Here is a 27,265-nt window from a genome sequence, read left to right on the forward strand (position 1 = left end):
TTATCAATGCCCCTCATGATTTTATAAACCTCTATAAGGTCAGTGCTCAGCCGCCTATGCTCCAGTGAAAATAAGTCCAAGCCTATCCTGCTTCTCCTCATACCTCAAATCTTCCAGTCTCGCTAACACCTTGTAAATCTTTTTTGCACCCTCTCCAGTTTACTAACACCCTTTCTATAGTAGGGTAACCACCGGCTATGTGTGTCTACCCATAATGGACTTCAAGTGAGGTCCCTTTATAATCTATTTTAACTGTGACTGGGTATGCAAAAAAGAATTGGCTACGTGGTGTGTAAGCTGTTGCAACCAGTGCAAGATGAATTTTCCAGGTACATTGTGAAAGATATTCCTTCACTTTTTCATAAAGATTGTACAATGCCTACATAGGAACTTAATAAACTATATGCTGCCCTCAAATTCATCATTGAAATGGAGCAATCAAGCAAGCTCCCTTCACTCTATGCGCGTTGAGAAATCTGCCAGTAGCTTCTTTAGTATTATCTACCAAAAGCCTATGCCACTGATCAATATACGTATTGAGTGTCCTGCAGTTTTATGTGCTACGAGGTCTGTGTTATTGAGCCCTAACCATTCGCTCACCATGAAAATGTAATGTTGCAATAGGGCATTTTAAAACAGTCTTGCAAGGCAATGGCTACCCAATCAAATTGTCACTCCTTGTATATTGCAAAAACTCATGAAAGGGCCTCTGTCTGTCTGTCTACTACTTTTGGCCCTGAGCAGTTCCCAGATTACCCTCTGAAAGGAAAGTGTCTCACTAATTTCAACAATAGGCAAAGCTAGCTCTCTCATGCCTGATTGGTTGTCTCCATTGATGGAATGATACCATCAAGCCAGAAACATGTTTTTCCTACTGCACAAATGAGTGATATATGAATTTCAGTGCTGGTGTGATTATAGTCATGTAGGCTAGCAGACTATATCAAACAATACACCCCATCGACCATGCTGTAGGCAGCGTGTTGATCTAGCTCAACCAGGTCGTGCTTGTAAGCCTTGGAAAAATACGCACAAATCGAATGTGATTTTTCTGTTGAAAGTTAATTCTTAAATAATCCAATCGTGTTAAGAGTTATGCTGGAAACAAAATGAAGATAATCAGTCAGACTTGCTATGTGACACATTTGCGTGTGTTAGAAGCTACATATATTGATACATAGGACACAGTTTTATGTTGGCAAAGGAATTCGTACACGTTTTGTGCTTTTATTTTGATAAAACCAAAGGCATCATGGAGGCTGCCAGTGTCTGTTGCATTCCCATGGCAACACCTTGACCAGTCAGTCTCCCTTTCAGGTCTGAGAATTAAGTTTGACATTGGTATTTCAGTGTGCAGCATGAATAGTCAATGATGTTTTAACATATCAGCACCCTCTTATGCTGTATAAATCGGCCTTCTATTTTTCCAGTGTGTTTCTTATAACCTTGTCCTAATGAGTGCAAGATGAAAAGCTTTGTATTTGATCTCTTTTTTTAACAATTGTTAATAGAAAATCATGTATTTGCAAACAAAGTTCAACCAGTTTTGTAAATCTTGGAACTTAATGCAGGACAATGATGTATAGAACGAAACTTGATCATTCTGGATTGTTGGTAAAGAAATTTGCTTTAGAATTGCTTCTTATTTCTATCTGTTAAAATGAATTTGTTCCAGTTGTGGACGACATATGCTTAGATCAGTGCAAAACATTGATTTAGGAGAAAGCAGTTTGCAGTCAGTTGCAGAATCGCCCTGTACCAAAACACAAGGTATGTGCTAATTGAGTTTTCCTTCTTTAGCAACAATATGATTTTCTCTCATGACACAAATGTTGGGATCTGCTTGTTCTTGATTAGCTGGCAGAATGTTGGACAGAGTGGGGGACATTGTTAATTTTCTCATCTTATGAAAGCATTTATACAACACTAATGAAATTCTAGATTTGTGGCTTTGCTCCAATCTGGTAGAATTTTTCAATTTGAGTAACCCAGTCACTTGCTTTTAATAATGCGTTTATTGCAATGAACAATACAATCAACTTTTGTTCTGAAAAATTAGCATTACAGGCATATGATCAGACAATATATTAAAACATTGCATAAAAATAAACTGCATAGTTTTAAATATTGTTTCATAAGTTGGATTTGCATTGTAATAATTAGCTTATTATTTCCTGTCAAGGCAGTTTTTTTCCTCTCCACGTATTCATCACTTTTAGGTTTAAGATCAAAGTTTAAAAGAATTTAAGTGAAATTTATATCCTCATGTAAGAAGTTCTTAGTTAGTACTGGTGTACAAAATAGCACTTCCACAAATGAGATGGAATGGTGGAAGGTATACCATGTAAAGAATTTCTGTTTTTTAAAGACGAAGATACAGCTCCTGACGATGGAATTAAAGTTGAACACACATCTGGAGCTGACAGAAAGGAACAATTAGAAAATGAAGGATCCATGAAATTTATAAGTAATGAGGACCAGCAGACGCAAGCGCAAAATAATCAGTCTGGGGTGAGACCAATTTTTCAGTTTTGGTTCTTTGTTTTTGTTTACTGATGCAGCAGTCGTGCAATAGATTTGATCAGTCATACCTATATGAGCACTTTATGTAACATAACCATAGAATTTGTATCTGAATTCTTGTGGAAATTGCTTAGAAATTATTGGTAGCAAATCGTGAGTGGATTGTTTTTGACATTTCATGTCATGTTAAATATTGCAGTTAATATCAAGAATTTTTCTTGACCCTGTTGAATATTCTACCATACGAATATTCAGTGATGGTAATGCCATTGAACATCGAGGGGCAATGGTTGGATTTTTTTTGGAAATGGTCATTGCCCAGGTTATTGTGTGTGTGTCATGAACGTTATATGCCAGGTTTTGTTCCCTTTGGATAAAGCCTGCTTCAATATTTGAGGAGTTAGAAATGATGTTGTACATCGTGCAATCATCAGCAAGCATCCCCACCTCTGGCCTTATGATGGAGGGAAGGTCCTTTTAAAGAGCAGATAAAAATAGAGGACCTATAATGCAGGGCCCTGAGGACCTTTTGCAATGATGTCCTATGGCTAAATTGATTGGCCTCCAAAAACCACAGCCATTTTCTTTTGTATTTGGTACGAATTGAAACAGTGGAGAGTTTTTCCTCGATTTACTTTGACTCCAGTTTTCTTTGGACTCCTCAATATCACAGATCAAATGCTGCTCTAATATTAAGGGCTGTCACTCTTTGTCCTTCGCTCACTTCTAGAGTTCAGCTATTTTGTAAATGTTTGGACGAAGGCTGTAATGGGGTCAGGAGCTGCCTTGGCCTCGCAATATCCAAATTGAGTGTCATTAAGCACATTGTTCTGGCATAAATACTGGTTGATAGCATAGACAACATCACCTTGTTATTAATAGAGAGTAGACTGATGGATGGTAATTGGATGGGTTTGATAGGTCCTCCTGTTTGTGGTCAAGAAATCAGAATTGAACAGAGGTAATCAGCAAAGCAGACACCTAATCTACTTTTGGCAGTATGCTCAGTTGAATGAAATACGAATAAATTGCTGTTTCGCCTAGAAGGAGTGTTTGCGGCTTGAAACTTTGGAAAGAGAAGAAGTGAAAGGATAGATTCCTATACTTGCATGGGTAGGTGCTGGTGAGGGGACAGATAGTATACCTGATCTTTTTTGGAAGAGTTGATAGCATTTGAAAGAAAAAAAAATGCTGTGCAAAATGTGATACCGTGACACAAACTTTGACATCTTGTCTTTTTAAACCAATAGCAGCTGCCAGAACTTTCAGTTGAGCTGATAGAAGGGCAAGGCACTGACTTATGCATGGAAAAGCTAAATAATTGGAACTTTCCCATTTTTGAACTTGTAGAGATGACAGGTGGACAATCTGGAAGAATTCTTAGTCAGGTTAGTTTTCTAACTAATGGTTTATTTTGCTATGATTAAGTGTAAGTTAACTTATACACAAATAACTTAATGCACAACAATTTTAAATTATGGTTAAAGAATTAATTTAAATTTACCTGCCAAAATTCTGTTTTAGAAAAGTTGAACATCAAGTATTATGGTTCAGATTTTGAACATTTAGAAATATTTTATGACTTTTGTTTTGCATTATTAATTTTTAGATCCATGATTTGCAAAGACAAAGCAGAAGTTTGTACAATTTCTAAACAAGGGATATGTTTCAAGATCCATTTCAAAAATCAAAGCAGTAACAGACCAAGCACCAAAATGTTATAATTTTCAGTGCATTTGGATTCTAAACTTCCAATTTCTGTTTTAATTTTTTATTTTTTAAGCAAGATTTATGGCATATTGGAACAGCACCACATCTTTCAAAAACAAATCAAAAGTAAAAAGTAGCATCAATGAGTCAGCAGAATTTTCTTTCATGAAATATTGACATTTGAGGGTGAATCAGCAGCTCATGCAATAGACTGTTAAGCAGTATCCAATTTATGATATTGAAGGTGCTGATTCTTCTCAGCTGAGGCACCAAGTGGAGTACTGGTCCAATTGCAACACGTCCATTGCAGTGTGAACAAAAGAAGTATGAATGAACCTAGTTCTCCTCAAGCCTTTCAGAAGTCTACTTTTCTGCAGCAATAGCACTGTGATTTGGAAATGTCCACAATGTTGACTGACTAGTCACCATTGACAGCAATCATAGAAGGGAGATTTTCAGTAAAAATAATAACTGAAGGTAAAATTATGATGACTGAAGGCCTTCAAAAAAGGAATATACTTGGATTAAGTTACTAGCTGATGTTGAGTGTTTTATCAAACAAGAATAAAAAATGATAATTATCATTTTTACACTGCAAAAATGTAGATTCCATGCAACAATCCCAATGTCAGTGCAGTAAAGTGGAGACTGGTGTACTATCTGAGTTGAAAGATAGAGGAGTTGATTCCTATTATGTACTGCAGTGTATCTTCTTCGCTGTCTGAAGAGCAGCATGATGAAACCCACAGAGCTGATGTCCTATGTGTAGGTGTATGTGACTTGAAAGAATGAGGGGAAATGAAAGGGTTTTTACACAAAGAGGAAAGCTTTGATTATATAGTTATTCTTGGCTTTTCAAAAAGAGGCAGTTATTAGAATTTGGATAACCTTGTATTTTTCTCTAAAATTCCTTAAAAGATTTAAAAATCTCTCTGATGTGAATACTAAGAAATTATAGATATACACCTGATTAGATTTCAGATTGATTCGGAAACCTGATTACAAAAAAAGAGTTAACTGGTCTGTATACTCAATTTTTACTGACTTCTGATACTGCTCATAGGAAACTAATTCATGAATTTTGAAGTATATGCTAAAATATATGATCCATGAATAAGAATATGACCGTGCATAAGCCAGTTGTGGATAATCTGTTGTAAAATGATACCAAACACAATAACTGTACACACTAATAGTCAAAAGATGAGAATTTGTTGTTTACCGATCATTTTCCCTTTGTAAACTATAGTAACCAACAAAACCGTTTTGGTGTTTTAGGTCATTTACTCCCTGTTTCTTGATACTGGCTTATTTGACCTCTTTAAAATCCCCATTCGGGAATTCATAAGCTACTTTCGTGCACTGGAAAATGGTTATCGTGACATTCCTTGTAAGTATTAATCGTACCTCTGTTTATCTAACATCTGCATATCTTTATTAAGGATAAATTATCATATGTAGCATTGCAAATGCCAAATTAAAGAGAAGTATTTGTCTTGTCCTTGCTTTTAGTATCTTTGTGCCATTTTCTCAATCTGCTGTTCTGTTTTTGCATCTCCAATTTCTTATCCCTAGCATTATTGATCAGTTTTTTTGACTGTGTCCCCTTTTCTTGCAGGGATAAGAAATTTTCACCAAATGACAGATTTCCAGCATTGAGGTTTTGGAAATCTGCCATTGGCATCTGCCGATCATACCTTCTGAAAGACTGGCTTTAAAAAAAAGTGTTGCTGACAATGCAGAAGACTTGGAGGTCACAATTCTTTTTAAAGCCTGCTGGAAAATCACAAAGCTGCCTGAAGGTGGGAAGCACAGTTCCTACTCACAGCAACAGTTGGGTCCAATTTTATTTTAAAAAAATCTTAAACTATCAACTAAATTGACAATTGCTGAGAGTATAAATTGCCTGCAGAGCAGAGGTTGGAAGACCTGAGAACATGAGCTGCTTCTGCAATCACAGATTCTCTTTCTCCTGCACTGATTGCTCCTGTTCCTTTAATCACATGGTCCCCTCTATCCTTCTTGCTGATCCAGCACTTAAGATTGGAGGAGTAGTATGGATGGCAGGAAGGAAACATCTGGTCGGTTGTTGATGAGCAGTTATTCCTGCTCTCGATATGCAGCAGCCTTTGCTGTGTCATCATTTTCCATCACATTGATCAGATGCTCAATGACCAGTTAGACCTATTCATTAAGTTAAAGATGAGAAGCTGAATATGAGAAAAAAAGAGGCAGGAGGCAGAACAAAACCCAGAGCAGGGTGGAGATGGGAGTTTGTACAGGGTGGAGATTCTGCATCGGGTTCAGGCTGGTTTGGGAGTCTGTGCAGGCCATATTTGGAGTTTCTCCTGCGTTGCAGTTGCTGTCGATGCTCAGGACTCTTCCATGTTCGGACATGACAAGCTGATTATCGTTGCAACAAATTAGGATCCTTCTTTTTTGAACAGCGGACTATGACAGGCCTAGTGATACTTAAAATTTGTAAGTGAGAGGTGGTACGCTTGGGGAATATGGCTACCCTAATTCCCACAGTTTTGCATGAAACTGAAACTTGACGATATTAGTTTTGGCTGCAGCATACTTGCACTGTTTTGGGGTTGCGGCGGGGGAGGATAAGATGAAAATGATCAAAATGCTGAGATTCATTCGATCTATTACACACTTATAGAAGCTACTTATGACTGTCCAATTTCTGTTTCATTGTGTCAAATTGTTGAAATTTTAGATGAATCTGATCTTACTTTGTTATAAGGTCAGAAGTCACCTGACACCAGATTATAGGTCCAACAGGTTTATTTGAAATCTCAAGCTTTTGGAGCACTGCCCCTTTGTCAGGCAATTTCAAATAAACCTGGACTATAACCTGGTGACGTGTGACTTCTGACCTTGTCCACCCCAGTGCAACATCGACACCTTGACATCATACTTCTGTGTTTAGAATCCAAATTTGACAGAGAACACTAAGAAATCAAAATATCCTGTACCCCCTCATGTTAACTTGATTTGAATGACTGAGACTGACTAACTTTGCCTTTTATAGATTATGAACAAAACATTTTAGATGGCACCCTTAGTTTATGGGTAGTAACACTTTGGCCTGTTGTTGAGGCTTTCCTGCCAATGATGTATGTAAGCCAAGAAGAACATGTCTGTAACAAAAACAGAAATTGCAGGAGACACTCAGTAGGTCTGCCAGCATCCGTGGGAAAAAAAGAGTTAACATTTTGAGTTAACTTGACGAATCTTTGGCGTAAGCAGTTCTTTGTCTAATGTTAAAGATCTGTCTGCTGTTAGAATTTGTTTCATACTTTAACACGTGTTAACTGTATGAAAAACTAACACATTGAAATGCTCAGTGCACTTTGGTGATTTTATACGAATGCATTAATCTGCACTCTTGATGGGAATAGAAAGCAATACTCATGTTTCTACCCACTTCATAGTAATAATTTCACCCATTTGAAGTAGTCTAGAAGCATTTGTCTTTCACTGAAGATCATACAATGTGCTATAATTTCCAGTTTTTCATGCTGCGGTGACTTTGCCACTTCACATTACAGCATGTACTTGATTCCTCTGCAGACAAAAAGTTTTGAGACGCTTTCAGATGTTTTTGTCTTCAGCCACTGCTTCATCGATAACAAACTTAGAAATTGCTGGAAAAGCTCAGCAGGTCTGGCAGCATCTGTGCAGAGAAATCAGAGTTAACGTTTCAGGTCTGGTGACCCTTCCTCTGAACACCGGACCCAAAATGTTAACTCTGATTTCTTTTCACCGATGTTGCCAGACCCACTGAGCTTTTCCAGCAATTTGTGTTTGTTTCTGATTTACAACATCTGCAATTCTTTCGGTTTTTATTTCGTACTGTCTCATCTGTCCTTGGTTTCCTTTGAAATAGAAGGTAGTGAGTTGCTTGGTATTGTTGTGGCGGGAACCATGGATGATGACAGGATGCAATTTTTGGTTATAGTTGCAAGGAACATTTTGCTACCATTGGTTTATTTTCTTTCTCCTTTTCCTAGCATTTCTCTCCTCACATTCCCATCACATCCTCTACCTATTTCTCTTTCCCACTTTTTTATCTCCTCCTACCCCATTAGTCTGCGTTCATTTGCCTCATCCTTGACCATACAGTCCCTCCACCACCACATACCCATTCGCAGAGGTAAGAGGTCTTCTCAGCTTCAATGTGCTTCTTTTTTCTCATCCTTTCACATTGGTTTATCTCTTTTCTTCAAATAAAAATGAGATTGGAACAAGAAAAGACATTGGTCGCTTTGTTAAACTTGAGCAAATAGAATGTGTATAAATTTGAATGAAATAAAATTTTAATTATTAAGTGATATTTTTGGATTTAGATTTATGCATTTTAAAGTTGAAGATGAGAAAAGGCATTCACAGTTCTGTGAACTTCCCAAAGCTTACAAAGCAGAAAACAAAAGCTGCTGTAGCTGATATGTAACCATTCTGTGATTTTTTTTTCTTGCTTTGACATGACTTCTGTTCTCTTTAAGTAAAAGCACTTGGTGCAAATAGTACCTGAAAAACAATCTTTCTCAAGTCTGCAAAACAACTGAATATGGAGTATTGAGACTTACAGGGAATATATTTGATTGGTACAATTGATGTAGTGGTGCTGATATATCCTGGAAAGTTAGGTACAATGTACATATTGAAACTAGTATTTTCATTCTGTTAGCAGAAAAACACACCTTTGGAAAAAAATATGAAGTCCAAGCCAAGCTTTTAGGAGAGGCTGAGGTCTTCATGTAAGAACATTAATGAGGGAATTCAAATGCATAAAAGACAATTCAGTAGGTAAATGTAATCATACAAATCTAATCGCACAATTACGAAAGATATAGCCTTGTTTTTAATTAGTACCTTAGTTTGGACACTTCTGGAAAATGTAACTGAGTAATAAGACTGGCACAGATACATGACTAGACCATAATAACAGGAAGTCCAATTTCTTAGACATTGTATGTGCAGATTTTTAATCCATTATCTGTTATCCTGTGCCCAGTGTATGCCACTTAGCATTGACATGTTGTACTTTGTTACAATGTAAACAATCTTTAAAAACGTGAATAAAATCATGTCATTTCCTGCTTTTGTTTCTGATGCAAGAGCAAGAGATTTACAATTAGTTACCTTATTTAGACAGAAAGCTCTGCTCTCTCCCTAACCTCCAAAATTTTCCTCCAGCGAACGATGAAATCCCCTAATAACATAACTAAAATCAAAATATTTCTATTTTACAGCAGTAGAAGAAAATTTATAATTGTATCATCGTAGAGTTGTCGGAAAGTTTGATTTTCCAGTGCAGTTTACATAGAATTATCAGTACATGGTGTTTGTAGAATGTTCCTTAGTTGCTGCAAGTAAATGTGCATTTTTCAAAATGCAAACGTAATTGTCTGTTAAGCCCCACGTGAGTAGTGCCAAATGCAGTTTTTTTACAGATTTGTGCTGAACACTATTGCAATATTAAAATGTAATATATTTTTCTTTCCGCTTATATTGAGATATTACTCGCGAAGCATCTATAGTCAAGTAAATATCTGTTGTAGTGGTGCTTCTTAAATGTAGGATTTCTAGTTTCTCTTTCACAAAAACACTTTCAAGTTTGGGAGGAGTTACTTCTATTGCCTAGATAGCTGGTGTGTGAAGGAGAATGACATCAAGAGCACAGGTTCAATCTCTGTACTGGCACTGGTAGTTCATGAAGGCTTGCCTACTCACCTTACCTCATGCTTGCAGAGTGTTGCCCCTCCAACTATATATAACCAATTGTCTTCCTTTTGATAGAGAGACCTATTGGTCTATGGCTATTTTCCAAGTTACTTGACCTTTCACCAAAAACTTCCCAACAGACTGAAGACTTCTTACTTTAGAGAAAGTTAAGTAAAGCTGTCCAAGTGTAAAAACAAGCCTAAGAATTTGAATATCTGTTTTGTCAAGAGTCTTTCCATTGTTAGAAGAATATGCAATTCTATTTAGGATCTGCTTTTTTGTTTTGCAAGATTACATCTAAAGAGCTTAATATCATTTCCTTGAAACCAGCATCCATTCTTGGAGAAGGCGTCTATCTAAATATCAAACTTATTCCTGGACAAAGTCCTTGCTTAGGACACAGGCGTTGCAGCAACATTATAACTGCTTCCTTGAATGAGATTTAGTGGTGGCATGCCCACTGTAGAAGCCCAGGATGATACAAAGTATTATCATCATCCTTGTCCATAAAGTCAGTACTTATTGTTTTAAATTAGCTTTTCTGTATTTTTTTTCATTCAAATCTAGTGAATTTTCAATTTTATACCTCACCTTACCAATTCCATCATCTCATGCCATTTCATTCCCATATCATTTCTTTTTTTCCATCCTGTTCCTGGCCTTCCATAAGTATCCTATTTCATCTACCTTTTCTATTAATCTCATTCCAAACCTCCCAAAAGTAGTTTCCAGATATGGTAACTTTGGACAACCCTTACCATTTTCTGCTCTTGTTCTCCACCAACCTTGTCACTACCATCAAATGTTGGCAAAAGCCTGTGCATTATCCAGTCCTCCATGCATGTCATATCTCTCCTTGTGTACAAGATACCATCAACCAAATAAATGGAACAATAGATGCACTCCTTAAATTAGTCAAACAATCTGGACAGACAAAGCATGTATCATTATTGATAGACTACATTTAATTGAACAGGAGTGCATTTTACAGACATATGTGAGACATGTGCATGCCTGAGGTGTAGGGTCAAGAGGGATAATATGGAAAATCACACTGAGGGCAGAATTTAGTCTGTCCTTAATGGTTGGATATTCTGCTGATTATCCTCTACCGTAGTTTCTACAAGAAGACTAAGGTTTGGGCAAACTATTACAAGTATAACCATACCTCTAATTTGAAATTTCTCAGCATGAGTTGTTTTTATCCAAAGCGAAGCACTAGGGAAAGATTTTGAGGTAGGTGAGGCTGGGAGTGTGCTGGGTGAAGCAAAAAGTATTAGCGGCATGATGGATAGGACAGGGATTGAGGGTTAATGGGAAAATATGAGATGGTAGATGGCAAGTGCAATGATGTATTATGATATGCAATAACTGATGATCATTTGAGTTTATCAATAAAGGAGATTTTTTCCCTAACCTTTTTATAGGGCAGATGCTCCTTTTAAAGAGAAAGGAAATTAAAGAGAGAATATGTTTTTGACTCCACCTGTTGTCTTGTCATGTTTCACTATTTTGAATAGACCACAATCGTGTCCATGCCACTGATGTGCTTCATGCTGTTTGGTACTTAACTACTCGACCTATTCCAGGATTCCAGCAAATAAACAATGATCATGTAATGGGAAGTGATACAGGTACATGCTTGCACTGTTTCAATAGAGCTATTATCATTTATACACTGGAATAGACAAAGTTACAAAGTTAATCTGTACTGTTCGTTTGTTATGCTGATGTGGTTTTCATCTATTATGTACAATGCTTCACTGTTACTTAAGCATTTTAAAACAACATGACTGCAAATATATTTTTAAAACACACAATTTTTGTCATATCCCATTTTCTTAATTATGAAAATTCAGATTGCTTTGTTAGCATGTCAGTTTGATGTGTTGTATAATCAAAAAATTAGTTTGCAAACATTTTGTGTGTAGGAATATTTAACAGAACTTGTAAGATGGTGTCCTGAAATCTATAGCCTCTGTTTCATTTGTGTTATGTCTTTTAGAAGAATAGATGTCATTAATAATTAGCAGGACATGCCTCTTCCATTGTTCTGAGTGCCCTGTTGCTTTCTGTTGAATGTTCGTTTGAAATTTTTAGAAGATGGAAACAGTGAAAATGTGTCAGAAGATTTAGGAGCAAATGATATATCGGGCTTTATTCAGTAATGTCATTTTCACTCTTTCCCACCCCACTTATGCCCATATTATACGATTCTTTGATGTTGGAGTTCGCCAGTTTGATAGATGATCATTTTGTGGTTTACAAAGTGGACTAGATGTTAGCCTTTACAAGTCATGACAGGAAAACAAAAACTGCAAACTTTCTAAGAAACTGACATTAAAATAATTGTTTCAAAATTCAATGTTTCTTAGATTCTGATAGCGGAATATCACCAGGCCGGGTTGCCTACATGTGTTCCAGAAGTTGTGCCATTTCTGATGATAGCTGTAACTGTCTTGCGTCAAACATCCCAGCCCTGGAGTTAATGGCACTTTACGTTGCCGCTGCCATGCATGATTATGATCATCCTGGACGTACAAATGCATTTTTAGTAGCAACAAATGCACCCCAAGTAAGTGGATTTAACTAAAATGGTTACATAATTAATTATTTGATTAAATGTTGCAGGCATATAGTTTTAAAAATACTTAATTGCTTGATTCTTAACTGTGTGCATGACTTTGCTGATAACAAATTAGTCAGCGCCTTCAATCAAAATATTTGCTGCTGAACAATTACATCGTAAATTCAAGCTTACCAGTTAGCCCAGTTAAATATTTTATACTTGTAGACTGTGGAACTCAGTAGTGAATGTTTTTCCCAGCAATAGGTTTGAGGTCTGCTTTGTTAACGTGTAAGGCTTCAGTTGTTTATAGCAGGAAGAGTGGATGTTTTCCTCCAGTTGTGTTTTGTTTTTTGGCCAATTTCTCCTCTCTTCACCCTTCCTGAAGGCAAAGCTTCATTGCTGGAGCCAGGTTCTATGAGCCCTAGTTTCTCTGCACTGGTATTTTTCCCAGTGGGGTGTAAATTGTCAATTTATTTCAGCTTCAGTAATCTTTGATGACAGCACATCCAAAGCAGGGATTAGGATATTTTGGAGCTGGTAATGTGCAATGAGGTAGACTTATTAAATAACCTCCGAGTAAAAGATCCCCCAGAAAACAGAGACCATACCCTGGTAGAATTTAATATGCAGTTTGATAGGAAGAAACTTGGGTCAGAAACAATGGTGCAAAATTTAAATAAGGGTAATTACAAAGGAGTGAAGGCAGAATGAACTGAAGTTGACTTGGAAAGGAGTTTAGCAGCAAAGATGGTTGAGGAACAATGACAGACATTTAAGAAAATATTTCATGGTTCAGAACAAAGATCTATCTACTGAGGAAGAAAGCAAAACCTGGTCAACCAGTGAAATTAAGGATAGTATCAAAATGAAAGAGAAAACAGACAGTGTGGCAAAGATTAGTTACAGAGAAACCAGAGAATTGAGAGAGTTTTAAAAACCAACCAAAGATGGTCAAAAAAATACAGAAGGGAAGGAAGTAAATATTGGGGATACATTTATAAGTAATACAAGATGGGCAGCAAAAGCTTCTTTAAATATCTGAAAAGGAAGAGAGTCCAAAATGAACATAGACCCTTTAGAGGATAAGTCCAGGACATAATAGCGGAGAACCGGGAAATGAGTGAGGAGTTGAATGAATACTTTGCGTCAATCTTCATGATAGGATACACAAATGGCATGCCAAAGAAAAGGGCAAAATGTGATGGAGGTATTGAGGAAGTAAATACCAGAAGGATCATTCGAGGGAAAGTACAAGGGGAAACTAATGGGGCTAAAAGTTGAATAGTCCTCTGTACCTGAGAGGGCACATCCCAGAATATTAAAAATAATGTACCTTCATAGAGATGGTTGCTGCTCTGGTAGTAATCTTCTGAGGATCCTTCAATTCTGGAAAAGTGCTGGATGATTTGAAAACTTCTAGTGTGAGTATCTTTTTCAAAAGTGAAGCGGATAAATAAACAGGTAAACTATAGACCAGTTAGCTTAACATCTGTTGTTAGGAAAATTTTAGAGTCGGTTATATATATGTTAGAGACTATCATGTAATAGCAGAGCATTTAGAAATACACAATATAATCAGAGTAAGCATAATGTCATGAAAAGGAATTCATGCTTGACAAATTTATTAGAATTCGTTGAAGAAGTTACAAGGTAGGATAGATAAAGAAGGAGTAGTGAATACACTTGTGTTTCGTAAAGCATTTGATAAGATACAACACATTAGGCTACTTAATGAGATAACAGCCCATGCTATTAGGTGTAGTCTTTAATATATATAGAGGATTGGGTAATTAATAGAAGACAAAGTTGGGGTAAGGGGGCATTTTCAGGATTGCAACCTGTAATTAATGAAGTCCACTGGGATCAGTGCTGGGGCCGCAATTAGTTACAAAAAATCAATGACTTGTATGAGGGAAGTAATTGTACTATTGTTTTGAAATGACATTGTTCTATAAAACAACTTTGTTGCATTTAAATTTCAATAGCTTTAAAATTGGTGCAGTCAGTTAACATTCATTTGCGTCATTTTTGATCATTATAGGGCCTTCAAAATGTAACGTGGACTATTTCCTGATGAGGGGTCATATCGGACTAGAAACATTAACTCTATTTTTCTCTTCATAGATGCTGCTGGACCTGCTGAGTTTCTCCAGCATTTTCTGTCCTTGTCTCAGATTTCCAGCATCTGCAGTAATTTCCTTTTATAAAATGTTTCCTCTTTTTTGTTTTATTTGTCAATCGTTTGACTATATCCAGTCAAAGATCGAATTACAGCCTTATATAGTTTGGATGGAGAGCTGAAGAACTGAACCATTAGACTGTATTTAGTTAGTACTATATTTGTAATTTTCAGCGTGAGATTTGTGACTAATCTTTGTGGGTGCTGCGTTAACACTTAACCACAATTAACAATAATTATTCTAAGAATAGTGGATTTTAAAAATACTGAATCAAGGCATAGGCCTTGTTTTGCCATTATAACTGCAAAATCTATCAATGCTTGCCATAATTACAGCTGTAAGGCTGACAGAAGTTATTGTCATCAGCACAACTGATATCGAATGCACAAATCCAAAAAGTTTTGTCAGTGATGCCCTGCTGTTCTGCTGATGTGCTGTTGAGTTTCCTGCAGCTTAAAATCTGAAGAAGTCGCTTGAACTGATGTAGACCTCTTCTTCTAGTGTCTCAGATCTCAGATAAAACCCATCCAAAATTTTTTTGCCATTTTGAATGGTGTACAACTGAACTTGTAAGATGAACTGAGTTAACTATTGCTGAATGACTTTTGCCCTGAAAAACTAACTTTATACTTGAGGAATGTCAGATTTCTCTATTATGATGCACAGTTCATAACTTTATGTATAGTCAAATTATTTTTGACTATTATTATGATATGTCAGCTTCTGCCTGAATCCCAAGTATGTATATAAACCTTTTATTTCATTGTCTGTCTGTGAAGTGCTTAAAAACTGAAAGATAGTCACTGCATGTAGTTGAACAGAAGAATCAAAATACTGTAAATTTTAACTAACTTTAGGACTTATGAAATTCTTAATCATTAGATGAACAGAAATTTTTGGATCTTTGAGTAGCTGTCGTAAATATTGTCACATTATTGTTGACTGCAAGGTCTTGGCCAGGAAGTTTTTCAGTGTATTATAATTTTTGCAAATTTCAGATTTTGATGACAGAATAAATAAGATGTATTTTCTAAAAGCTAATTAATCTTTTCAATACTTATATTCAACTCCACCTGAATGGACCTGGGACCAATGTCCTAGTGGAAAGGCTAAACGCCATGGCTCAAGGACTTTAAATTAGTAAATGGAGGGGAGGGCTTGGGGGGAGTCAATGTAGTTTCAGAATCCAAGACAGAGAGGAAAGAAACGGTCACGAATTCTACTTCAAGTATAGCAGGGAATGACAGAACTATCAGAAGTGTATTGATTAAACCTAAAGAAGGAAATATTAAACATGTGCATTAAGCATGATTGCTGAGGGACAGGATACAATGTATGGCCCAAAATAGGAGTTCTATGTACAAATGCATGGAGTGTAAGGAACAAAGTAAATGAGCTGCAGGCAAAAATTGAAATTGGATATAGTTGCTGTTACTGAGAAATGGCTGCAGGATGGTCGGGATTGGGAACTGAATATAGCCGGTTGTAAGGTTTACAGGATTGGCAAGGAACTAGCCTTACTGGTTTGAAACAAAATTGCTTCGGTGATAGGGAGGGCAAAGCATTCAGTTAAGATTGATTGGGTACAACTGAGGAACAGTAATAGATCTAAAACTTCAATAGGGTATTGTATATGGGCCCCTGGTAGCTGCTCTGAAGTACGAGATTGTACATATGCATAAAACAGGCAAGTGCGTAGCAAAGTCAGTAGTACCACTTGGGGGATTTTAATTTACATCGAATGGGAGAAGCAGACAAGCACCTATCAGAAAGGTGGTAAATTTCTGGAGTGTGTCCAGGATGATTTCCTGTAGCAGTGTGTCCTGGATGCAACAAGGGGACAAACAATGTTTGATTTAGTAATGAGCTGGATTTGATTGTAACCTAATTGTGCATGAACATTGGTGAAACAGTGATCATAACTTGATTGAGTTCAGTGCAACATTTGAAAGCCAAAAGTGAAAACTAAAACTCAGCTACTTGAGTTTTACGTTTAGATAAAGCCAGTTTTAACCAGATGAGACAGAGACTGTCCATGATATGCTGAGGAAATCTGCTAGTGGGTAAAACAGTGGGAGAACTATGGAGGATGTTTAAAGAAATATTAAAGAAATATTGAACACAATACAAAACCAGCTTATACCCCTGAAAGGAAAAACCTGTCCTAATCTTAAATTGTTGATGGCATAAAGATAGGGAAATAAGTTGTGAAGAGAATATGAAACAACTAAGGGATACAAGTGAATGGACAAAGGTATGACAAATAGACTACAATGAAGAAGATGTGAAATTGTTAATTTTCCCATAAACAATAAAGATTTTTGAAAAAGTGATTGCAAAGCATTGAGATGCCAAGGGATATGGGATATGGGTGTCCTAGTGTGTGAAATACAGAAGCCTAGTATGCAAGTGGAGCAAGTAACTCAGAAAAGAATGCTATTGTTTATTGCAAGGGCAATCAAATACAAAAGTAGGGAAGTTATACTTCAGTTTCACAGAGCGTTGGTGAGACCAGATCTAGAGTACTTGTACTTGCACCCAGTATTGGTTTCCTAATTTAAGAAAGGAAATAAATGCAAATGAAGCATTCTAGAGAAGATTTACAAGACTGATATCTGGAAAGGACAAGTTGTTTCGTGGAAAACTGTTTAACAGGCTAGACTTCTATCTGCTGGAGTTTAGGGGAGTAAAAGATGATTTAATTGAAACATAGATAATCCTGAAGTGTCTTGACAGTGTGGATGTGAAGAATCTAGAACTGGGTCGATTGCCAAGCTTAAGGACAAACTTTTTCTCATTGATGGTTATGGTATTTGAAACTCCCTTCCTGAGTTAGAAGCAAAGTCTTTGAATGTTTTTTTCAGGCAGTGGTAGATTGTTTCTTGATTAGGAGAGGATGAAAGGTTATCACCAGTAGGGGGAAATGTTAAATAATCAGATCAGCCATGATCTTATTCAATGGTGGAGCAAGCTTGAGGGGCTGAGTGGCCCACATTTGATTCTAATATGTATGGTTATATGTCAAAAAATGGTTCTTCTAGGCAGTGGTGCAGTTGATTCCTTGCAACTCAGTCATTTTCATGTGGCGAAAATGTTTTTTAACATTCGCCTACTCAATACTGCAGTTGATAGGGATGTGTTTTTACCTGAAAATATGGTTAATTTTGACAAAAATCTTCCCACATAATAAGCCTGCATTTCATTTTGGCCTATCTCCTACTTATGCTGAATGCTATGTTCCATATTTGCAATTCTGAGTAAGGTAACTCCATTTTTAAAATATATATATATAATACATACACATATACACATAGGGCCAAGTTAGAACTGCTGAAACTAAATGTTATATTGAAATCTTTTTCCTCTTTGAAGGTTGGAGACGTGCACTCTTAAGAGGTAATTGGTAACTCTTGATGTTAGGGTATGATATTTGAATGCTTATAGTTGTAGTAGTTACACTTTTGAGTTTTTTTATGTAATTCTAAAATTTTATTCTTTCAATTCTTTTTTTTAGGCTGTCCTTTATAATGACAGATCTGTCTTGGAGAATCACCATTCTGCCGCTGCATGGAACTTGTTTATGTCCAGTTCAGAGTTCAACTTCTTGGCAAATCTGGATCATGTTGAGTTCAAACGTTTTCGTTTCTTGGTGATTGAAGCAATCCTTGCGACTGATTTGAAAAAGCATTTTGACTTCCTTGCTGAGTTTAACTCAAAGGTTTGTAAGGCAGGGCTGTCCTAATTGACAAAATAGCCATGCCATCTTTTATTTGACATATTTCGTAAAGGCAATCAAATTTTATTTAATATTTACAAGTCAGATCAGAACAATGGAGAATGTATTGATTATATTAAAACAAAGTACATATATTGCCTCAAATCTTCCAAGGCCCGATCAGCAGAGGCTGAACATAAGACTGGACATGCATGTTAGGAACCCCTTGGTAACCTTCATCAATATTGCATAAGAAGTTCAACTTATGGGCAATTCTTCTAGTCTGTGGGATTGCCTGCAATTGTTTCTGATTCTGAGTCGGAGACTTCAGATGGTTTGAATGTATGTACCTGAATTGTTACTCAGGAAATGTTAGACATGAAAAATCTAGTCTAACTGCTTGTTAACTACAGAACTGGCATCCACCTACACACCCCAGCCGTCCCACCACTCACCATTGACCAACCCTGTGATTGCACTCCCAACCACTGTCTCTCCCAATTGCCAAAAACTTAATCTCCACCCCCTAAAAATACACAACTAGCACGTTTAACACGCTGACTAATCCCCAACAGAATCCAACTATCCACACTACCATCCCATGACTCCTATAACTAGACCTGACAATATCCCAGCACCCAACTACCCATTGACGCATGCACCTTGCTACTGGACCCATTCACTTATTCATCCACTCACCCATTTCCTAATATTCAGGCAGGACATTTAAGCTTAGCATATTGCAGCTATTGCTGTAAAGTGTTTCGACTTCTCTGACTCTACTGCATTCCGACAGAACCCAGATAGTCATTATTGGGATGGCAGGGTGTGAAACATCCAGCATGAATTGCTGCACAGCGTCGACTTTGTGGAAAGTTTGAGTGGAACAGCATTTCAAAAATGATTGCTGCTTTATAGCAGAAGAGCTTCTTAAAAGAACAGCTTCTTAGAAGAACCAGACCATTGAGTTTCGAACCTTGTTGGAAAAGTTGATGTCTATAGTCTCTTCTGTTTTTGCCAATGCTGTTGTGCTTTTCTTCCCGTCAGTTTGAAGGGTGATGATTGTTGCTGTGCTTTGTTGCAAGTCATCATCTTTCTCTTATCTTGAGAAGTGACTGTTCTTTACGTATGAACTTAAGCTGATGAAGTTAGTTGCACTATTTGCCTGTAAAAGCTAGTGCCGCTGAGTCAAATCTTGGCCTTGTTCATTATCCACATCACCGTTGTGATTGGATAAAATGGTTAGTGATCATGAGTGGAAACTCTAGGTTCATATTCCCCTCTAATTGCTAAGACTGTTACTAAGATGTTTTATTAAGAGATCAGTTAATCCAACGCTGAACAGGAATTGAACCTGGGGCCATCTGTTCTAAATGCTGTGCACCCATACCAGGTTTTATGTTTACTTTGTAGAACATTGAGAAAGTGTTCAATAGCCTTTATCTAATTAGTGACAAATGCTGTAAGACAAAAATATTTTAAAAAAACACCGTGTTCCAAAAACGTTTTGCTGTCTATTTAATGCCTGTTATATTTTACATTTTGAGAATGCAGTGATAAATTGTAGCTGTGGAAAGTTATACCGGCATTGTTTGCTGTCTCGAAGCAGGTAAATGAAGTCAATAATCCAGGAATTGATTGGACCAATGAGAACGATCGCCTGTTAGTGTGCCAGGTGTGCATAAAACTGGCCGATATCAATGGCCCTGCAAAGATGAGGGAGTTGCATCTGCAGTGGACAGAAGGCATTGTCAATGAATTCTATGAGCAGGTTTCAGTTGTTTTTTTTTCCTTCAAGAAAATGTATACTGGATGTTATGAAGCACAGGGTCTATCCTCATTATGAATGATTTTACATTCTAAATGGATTACTGCATTTAAGTTTTGTATTGCACTAATAGTGACCATTTGATTTCTAGAGTCTGTGTATTTTTATTGTGTGGTACAAAAGCAATTAATAGAAAGTAAATAGATTTGTAATAATCTTTCACAAATTGCTACTTTCAACTTGAGGTTCATCACAAATTTTGCCATAGGATTAAAGGGATTCATATTTTAATACTGGAAGATTTCTGATAATATTTTATGCTATACAGGGAGATGAAGAAGCAAGTCTTGGGTTACCCATTAGCCCTTTCATGGACCGGTCTTCGCCTCAGCTAGCTAAGCTGCAGGAATCTTTCATTACACATATTGTAGGTCCCCTGTGTAATTCCTATGCTGCTGCAGGATTACTACCAGGTCAGTGGGTGGATGATGATGATACTGATCCAGAATGTGGTGAGGATGATGATGATGCAGAAGATTTAGAAACTGAAGATGAAATAGATGATGAGGACCTTGATATTCCAACAAGTAAGTATTTTAACTTTTAAATTCTGAACAATGGTGAACATAAACGCTACATTTGTAGTGTACTGTTAGTTAGATGGTTAGAGCATGTTGCTTTCACATAAAATATTTGGATTCAGTCACAGTATTTTATTCATATAATCTTTGATTCCTTCCTAATTAAAAATCTGTCAGTCTTGTATACTTAATGACCTATCTTCAACACCTCTGTGCAGTAAAGAATTCCACAGATTCACTACCCTCTGAGGGCAGAAATTCCTCTTTGTGTATCTTAAATGGGCAACCACTTAGTTTGAGATTATGATCTTTAGATTTTAGAGATTAGACTCTCCCACAAGTGGAAACAGCCTCTCCACATCCACCCTGTCAAGCCTCCTAAGAATCTTGTACCTTTGGACCTATACGTTTAGGGTCAAGTTCCACATCAGGATGAGAAATCCAAGGAAGTATCTCATAACACATCCAAATAGGTTTATTTAAAACAATGCTACATTTTTCTATGTGACAAATAAGGCTTCACCTTGTCGGAAATTTGGTTATCTAAGTTGAAGTTGTATCATATGGTACAATTACAGCATTTAGAAGGCATCTGGATGGATACATGATTAGGAGAGTTTAGAAGAATATGGGCCATATGCGAGCAAATGGGACGAGATTAATTTAAGATGTCTATTCGGCACGAATGAGTTGGACCAAAGGGTCTGTTTCCATGCTGTACATTCTCTATGACTGTATATGCATTGTGGCTTGTTACTGTTACCAAACTTGTTAAAGTAGTCTGTTTGTAATTGTTCCAAATAAGTTATATGGATTTTATTGAGTGCAAGTAGATCAAGAACAACGAATGTAGAAAATATATACACTAATTTTGGTTAGTAACAATGACGGCAAAAACATTTAGCATTTTTAATTTGCCTTTTTACTTGTAGGGCAGGGGAAGAAAAGAAAAGGAAGGCGGAGAATCTTCTGCCCGATTTTGCATCACCTCACAGAAAATCATAACCTGTGGAAGAAAGTCATTGAAGAGGAGGAACATGAACAGCAATGCAAGTCAGAGTTAAATATACAACAAACAGATAACGCATCTTTACCTCAAACTTCAGATGAAATCCAGGTAATTGAAGAAGCAGATGAAGAGGAAGAGAGACAACAAGGGGAGGAGAGACAGTGCTGAGAAGAGAAGATGCAGTGCTAATTAAACAATATATTAAAGCCTCACTCTGCTGATACCAGAGACTGATATACTTCTTTGTTAAAAGGCCTTAATACTGTGAGAGGATTCTAGCACTCAGCAGAATCCCACTCATATGCACTTTCACCCATGGAAAAATTCGTGTATACCCTGGAACAAAGCCCTTGTGCCCTGTGGTGTCCAAATGTTTTCATGTTGATGCTGCCTTTCAGAATGAAGAGTGCTCAGTTTCCATGTGGTACTGGAGGATGTTGCAAAAACTTCAGCTTAGCAACTGCTGTTACCAAAGTGAATTACAAGTTTACTGTGTTCCATTAGTAAGGAAGAAGGTGGACGTTAAGCACGTATCAGATGTCCAGCATCTATATCAGGTGGACTTGAAAATTATGGATTTGTGTCTGTAGCAATTCAGAATGGAGCACTTCAGTAAAGAGCCTTGTTGTAAGGGCCCCTGATTTTTTTTTCTCTGAAAGTATCTGCTTTAATGCAGGTAAAATCCGTGTAGAATCCTTGTCTCATTATTTGACTGCAGAAAAGAATGTTAGTGACTAAAAATTCTAGCTGCATCATTTTTTTTGATGCTTTTTAATGTACAATTTGCCTTGTTAGGTTTTGCCTTTCTTGTGCTGGAAGTAACCAGAAATGCACAGTGGCCAAGCATTTCAGTTTGCCCGAACATAATTGTTCTGTAATAGAACAGTGGAGTAATGTTAATGATGAAGGGATTTTTAATGTTATAGTTCTCTTCTCACTGCAACTCAGGATCCATGCTAAGATACATGAAGCAATGCCATTGAAATTATGCAGGTTGAAAGAAAAAACAGTTGATGTAATTAACATGTTATTTTGAGTCTACTTTTGTTTGGGAAATTCATCTGGTCTTTCATGTCACATACCATACACAGACTTTCTCACTTATATATCCACATTGCTAATAATATGCGTTGGTTATTGCACATCGTGAGGCTGAAAGGTTACTGTGTATTGCAATCAGTATACCTTGAAAATGTAGTAAAATACTTGCCAATATGATTTCAATATGTTGGAGTATGTCATACATATAGTATGTAGTTCTATTTTTTCACAGTAGAAACTCTAGACATTCCACAAGGGCATCGTACCTACTCAGAACTATTTATCTGCAAACTCATCCAGTGTAAATATGGTTGCAAAGAAGATGCATGTACAGCTTTTACACAATATTTGTAAGTTAGTTTAGGCTGCAGGTATGTAATTTTCTTATGCAGACTGTACAAATAGCTACTGGAATGGTTGTGCACCTTTTTAATACCAAACAAGTGTTTTTAGTTATGCACAGAATGCCTACATTATATAAAAAATTAATTCATCTGAAAATGTTTGTATTAATAATGGATTGTATCAAAATGCATTTTATATACCTTTTGCGGATGATGCGAGTAGTAGGTCTGTAAATACCATGAATAGCAAGAGATTTCAACTCATCACTGTCAGCAGGAATAAGGTTTCTCATAGCCATGGGAGCATTTTATCACTCCTTAATTTCTGCAACAATGTGTTTGTGTGCCTTTTCTCAGCCACTTACAATGTTGACGCACTAAACCTCAAATTGTCACATTGGCCATGAAATGAATGCCATGCTCTTTGTCCTATTGTCTGTAATAGATCAGAAATCTTAAGTCAGTGCGCCAATAATATGCATGTTACATAACAGAGTACATTACCCCCGTGACTGATAATATTGATAAAACAAGGAAGAGGCAGAAATATAAAGGTACTGTACTTGATTGATAAAAGAAGGAAATGTTGAGTAAACTGAATGCTCCAACCATGGTGGTTAGATCTTTTATAAGCTGTGCACTAAATGTTAAAAATATGAACACATCCCAACATACTGTATGTAATTTATTCCATTAAAATACTTGTTTATTTTGTGTGTATGTGTATATATGTTAATATATACACATTTTTTTATATATATGTATATTATATATATAAAAGCACACATTTGTTCTGTCGTGTCCAATATTAGTAGCAATGTCTGTCTAACAGACAACCTTGGTGTTTAAACATTTTGCATCTTGATTGTGTTTAAATACTTATTTTTAAAATGTGACTAGGCAAACACTTTTGTTTTTCAGACAATAGTACAGAAAACTGCTACATTTTCTGTTTTGTATTTATCAGTAGTTAGAGCAATCTAGTTGCTCTATAAATTAGTATATAATTTTTATAATTGTTTTCAGTGGATTTTTAAAATACTGCCTACCAAGTGGTTAACTTACAGCATTTTTAAACAAACAGTAATATGGTACAATTTGCGTCAATTTCTTGCCTTGTGTTTGCTAAAGTTGTTCTCGCTCTGGAAATATATTTTTTTTAAAACTCTGTGGAGAGTATTTTGTGTCCTTTTGGTTTAATTTTTTACCTCCCTTTTTCACTTTTCAAGAAAATAGTTACTACTTCATGGAGTTCAGAAATTGAGGTAATCAACCCTGTATCAAAAGGATAATATTGATTGTGAGATTGCATTTTTACTTAGTAAATTTGGTTAGCAATTTGCTTTTGGCATTGCCTGATACATCATAGAACACAAATATATAGTAACAAGCAACATTTTTGAAAACTTTTTATTTGTCTTATTTTCCCAGTTTTGTGGTTCACCCCAATCAGTGGATATTTTGTTTGTCTTTTTTTTTAAAAAGTTAATTCAGTTCTGTTGATAAATTATTCTAAATAATAAATTCTACTGCTTTCCACCTAAAAATCATCTTCATTTTTTAAAAATGCAAATTGCGAGAATGCCACAAAAATAGTCATCTTCTAGAAGATGATACCTTCCTTTTAATCAAACTTCATGGTAGCCACAATTGATTTATTTTTCTAATTTCATCAGCAGCAAATGTATCACCTGTACAGAGAAGTTTATTATTGTGTTCTATTGATTCTTATTTTCAGTTCAGGGTCTCATTCTGCTGCTTAAATGTGCAGAGAAAAGGTTTTCTTCAAGTTACTGAAATTTTTATTGCTTGCTTCAAGACTGGCAAGGTGGCTTTCACCATTTAATGGGCGTATTTTTATTTTGAGCCATCAATTCCTCTTAGCTTTGATTAAATCTGCCTCAGCCATCAACCAAAGTCAGCTTTCAGATTTGAAAATCATAGACCTTTTTAATGATTAACTCGTGGCATCTATTTCATCTACACATTACTTTTGCAACACAGAATTAATTCTTAACGTCCAGATTTTATTGATTAGATGACTGTTCATAACTAAAAGGTTGTCAAAAGCCAGTCTCTTAAAATGCACAAATGTACTACAGAGAACAACCCAGTTCTCCACTTTCATGAACATAGTTGAACACTGCTAACAAATGTTCTCTATGGTAGTCTGTTTCTGACTCTGATCTGGAACAACATTGATCTAAGTTAGGAAAGGACTTTTTTTTTTGATCTTAGTAGAACCAATGGGCGCTTCACAAAACTACAGGCAATCATCAACTCCAAGGAAAGAACGTTATTTCTGTAAAAGGGCTGCTGGAATATGATTTCAAATATCTGCATTCCTAGAAAAATGGAAGCCACTGATGGGTTGGGTTCCTGCGCATTGTCTCACTCTTTATAAGCACAAAACATTCCTAAGGTTCACGCAGTTGGCACAAATCTGGTTCTCAGACCAAACTGCTCTCCAGATAAACCGATTAACCTGCATCAATATGCAAGCAAACCTACTGATTCAAGAAGCCAGTCAGATCTGGCATAGTGATATGCAGTTGTTTCCTGCTAACACGGTTCCTCAGAGTACTGGCTCAGAGGAACAAAGATTTAACAGTCCTTCAGAGGGGACCCTTGATATTAAAGGTGTATATTGAGAATGTACAATCTGTTTGTCCATTATAATCATGATAACTTAAACCTTTCAAAGCATAATGGCAGGCAAAATTATCTACAAGTATTTTCAGATCATTTATACTATGTTAGGTTATTTGCAAGGCTTTCCCAACTACCAAAGTGTCTTTGCCAGTAATGGTTGTTTGTGACCATCCAGTGGCATCTCTACTGATTTTAAAAAGAAAATTTTCTGAAGAAGGGTCTAGGCCCGAAACGTCAGCCTTCCTGCTCCTCTGATGCTGCTTGGCCTGCTGTGTTCATCCAGCTCTACACCTTGTTATCTCAGATTCTCCAGCATCTGCAGTTCCTACTATCTCTGCAAATTGCATTCTTTGGTTTATATGTTGGATTTGTTCTTCAGCTACTTTGATTTTCAGTTTATTAATGTTTAAATGATTTGTAAATTTGTATTCTTTTGAGTTTAGGCTTCTAATGCCTAGAATTCTAGCATGAAAAGAAACATATTATTCCAGCAACACCCTGAAGATATCTACTTGGTTGTGTTGATAATTTACAAGATTAAATGCTTCAGGACTGTAATTCTATGCTAGTCTAAAGATGTATGTAAATCCTTTGTCACTATTACCAGTTTTTTTTGTTATCTTGATAAATTGCCAGCAGATGGAAGTTGAACCTTTTTTGAAAATTCATTCATGTTACTTGGACATTCTTGGGAAGGTCTGCATTTATTCTTCATTCCTGATTGTTCTTGAAAGTATGGTGGTGAGCTGCTGCTGCAGTTCATATGGTGTGTCCTTAGTACTGTTCAGTGGGGAATTCTTGGATTGTGACCCAGCAACAACAAGGAATAGATATATTTATAAAACAGAATATTGTGTTACTTGGAAGTGAATTAGTGCCCTTATTCTTTTAGGTGGTAAAGTTTACAAGTGTAGAAAGTGCAGTTGACAAGTTGCTGCCGTTCATCTTTTAAATGGTACATTTAACTGGGGTGATAATGTGCCACTGGTGGAAGTGGTGAATGTTTAAGGTCCATGATAGGTTGCCAGTCAAGAAGAATGGTTTATCATGCACATTTCCAGGCAGTTGGGGTGTATTCTTTCATAGATTTCACTTGTGCATTATTGATGGCTTTGTGAAGTTAAAAGGTCAGTTATTTGCTGTGGGATTCTTGCTGTCTACACTGCTGTAATAAGAACAGTGTTTGTATGTTAAGTTCCTGGTCAGTGGTAAGCACCCAAGAGGATAAACATGAAGGATTTGGTGATAGTAATACCATCGTATGTCATACTTCGATTCTCTCTTTTTGGAGATGGTCATTGCTTGTTTGGTGCCCATCTGTTGCTAATTACTCATAAACTTGAGGCTGAGTGTTGTTAGCAGACCTTGTTACATATGGATACAGGTTTCCTCAGATACTGAAGCATTGCATTCATCGGGGAAAATTCCACTTCCAAC

General features: G+C 36.5%; 1 protein-coding gene across 1 annotated transcript in view; it reads left to right on the forward strand.

Annotated features, from left to right (window-relative positions):
- The window catches only part of pde3b (phosphodiesterase 3B), a 240,619-nt gene extending 217,286 nt beyond the window's left edge, over positions 1 to 23,333 (forward strand). Inside the window, exons 7-16 of the mRNA XM_048607335.1 lie at positions 1,676 to 1,770; positions 2,369 to 2,511; positions 3,774 to 3,911; positions 5,512 to 5,623; positions 11,490 to 11,603; positions 12,345 to 12,544; positions 18,233 to 18,436; positions 20,043 to 20,204; positions 20,530 to 20,788; positions 21,715 to 23,333. Of these exons, the coding sequence (XP_048463292.1) occupies positions 1,676 to 1,770; positions 2,369 to 2,511; positions 3,774 to 3,911; positions 5,512 to 5,623; positions 11,490 to 11,603; positions 12,345 to 12,544; positions 18,233 to 18,436; positions 20,043 to 20,204; positions 20,530 to 20,788; positions 21,715 to 21,959 (1,672 nt within the window). The 3' untranslated portion in view covers positions 21,960 to 23,333. The remainder of the gene's footprint in view (positions 1 to 1,675; positions 1,771 to 2,368; positions 2,512 to 3,773; positions 3,912 to 5,511; positions 5,624 to 11,489; positions 11,604 to 12,344; positions 12,545 to 18,232; positions 18,437 to 20,042; positions 20,205 to 20,529; positions 20,789 to 21,714) is intronic.
- The last annotated feature ends 3,932 nt before the right edge of the window (positions 23,334 to 27,265 follow it).

This window comes from Rhincodon typus, chromosome 17, assembly GCF_021869965.1.
Source record: "Rhincodon typus isolate 14 chromosome 17, sRhiTyp1.1, whole genome shotgun sequence".
Lineage (NCBI taxonomy): Eukaryota > Metazoa > Chordata > Chondrichthyes > Orectolobiformes > Rhincodontidae > Rhincodon > Rhincodon typus.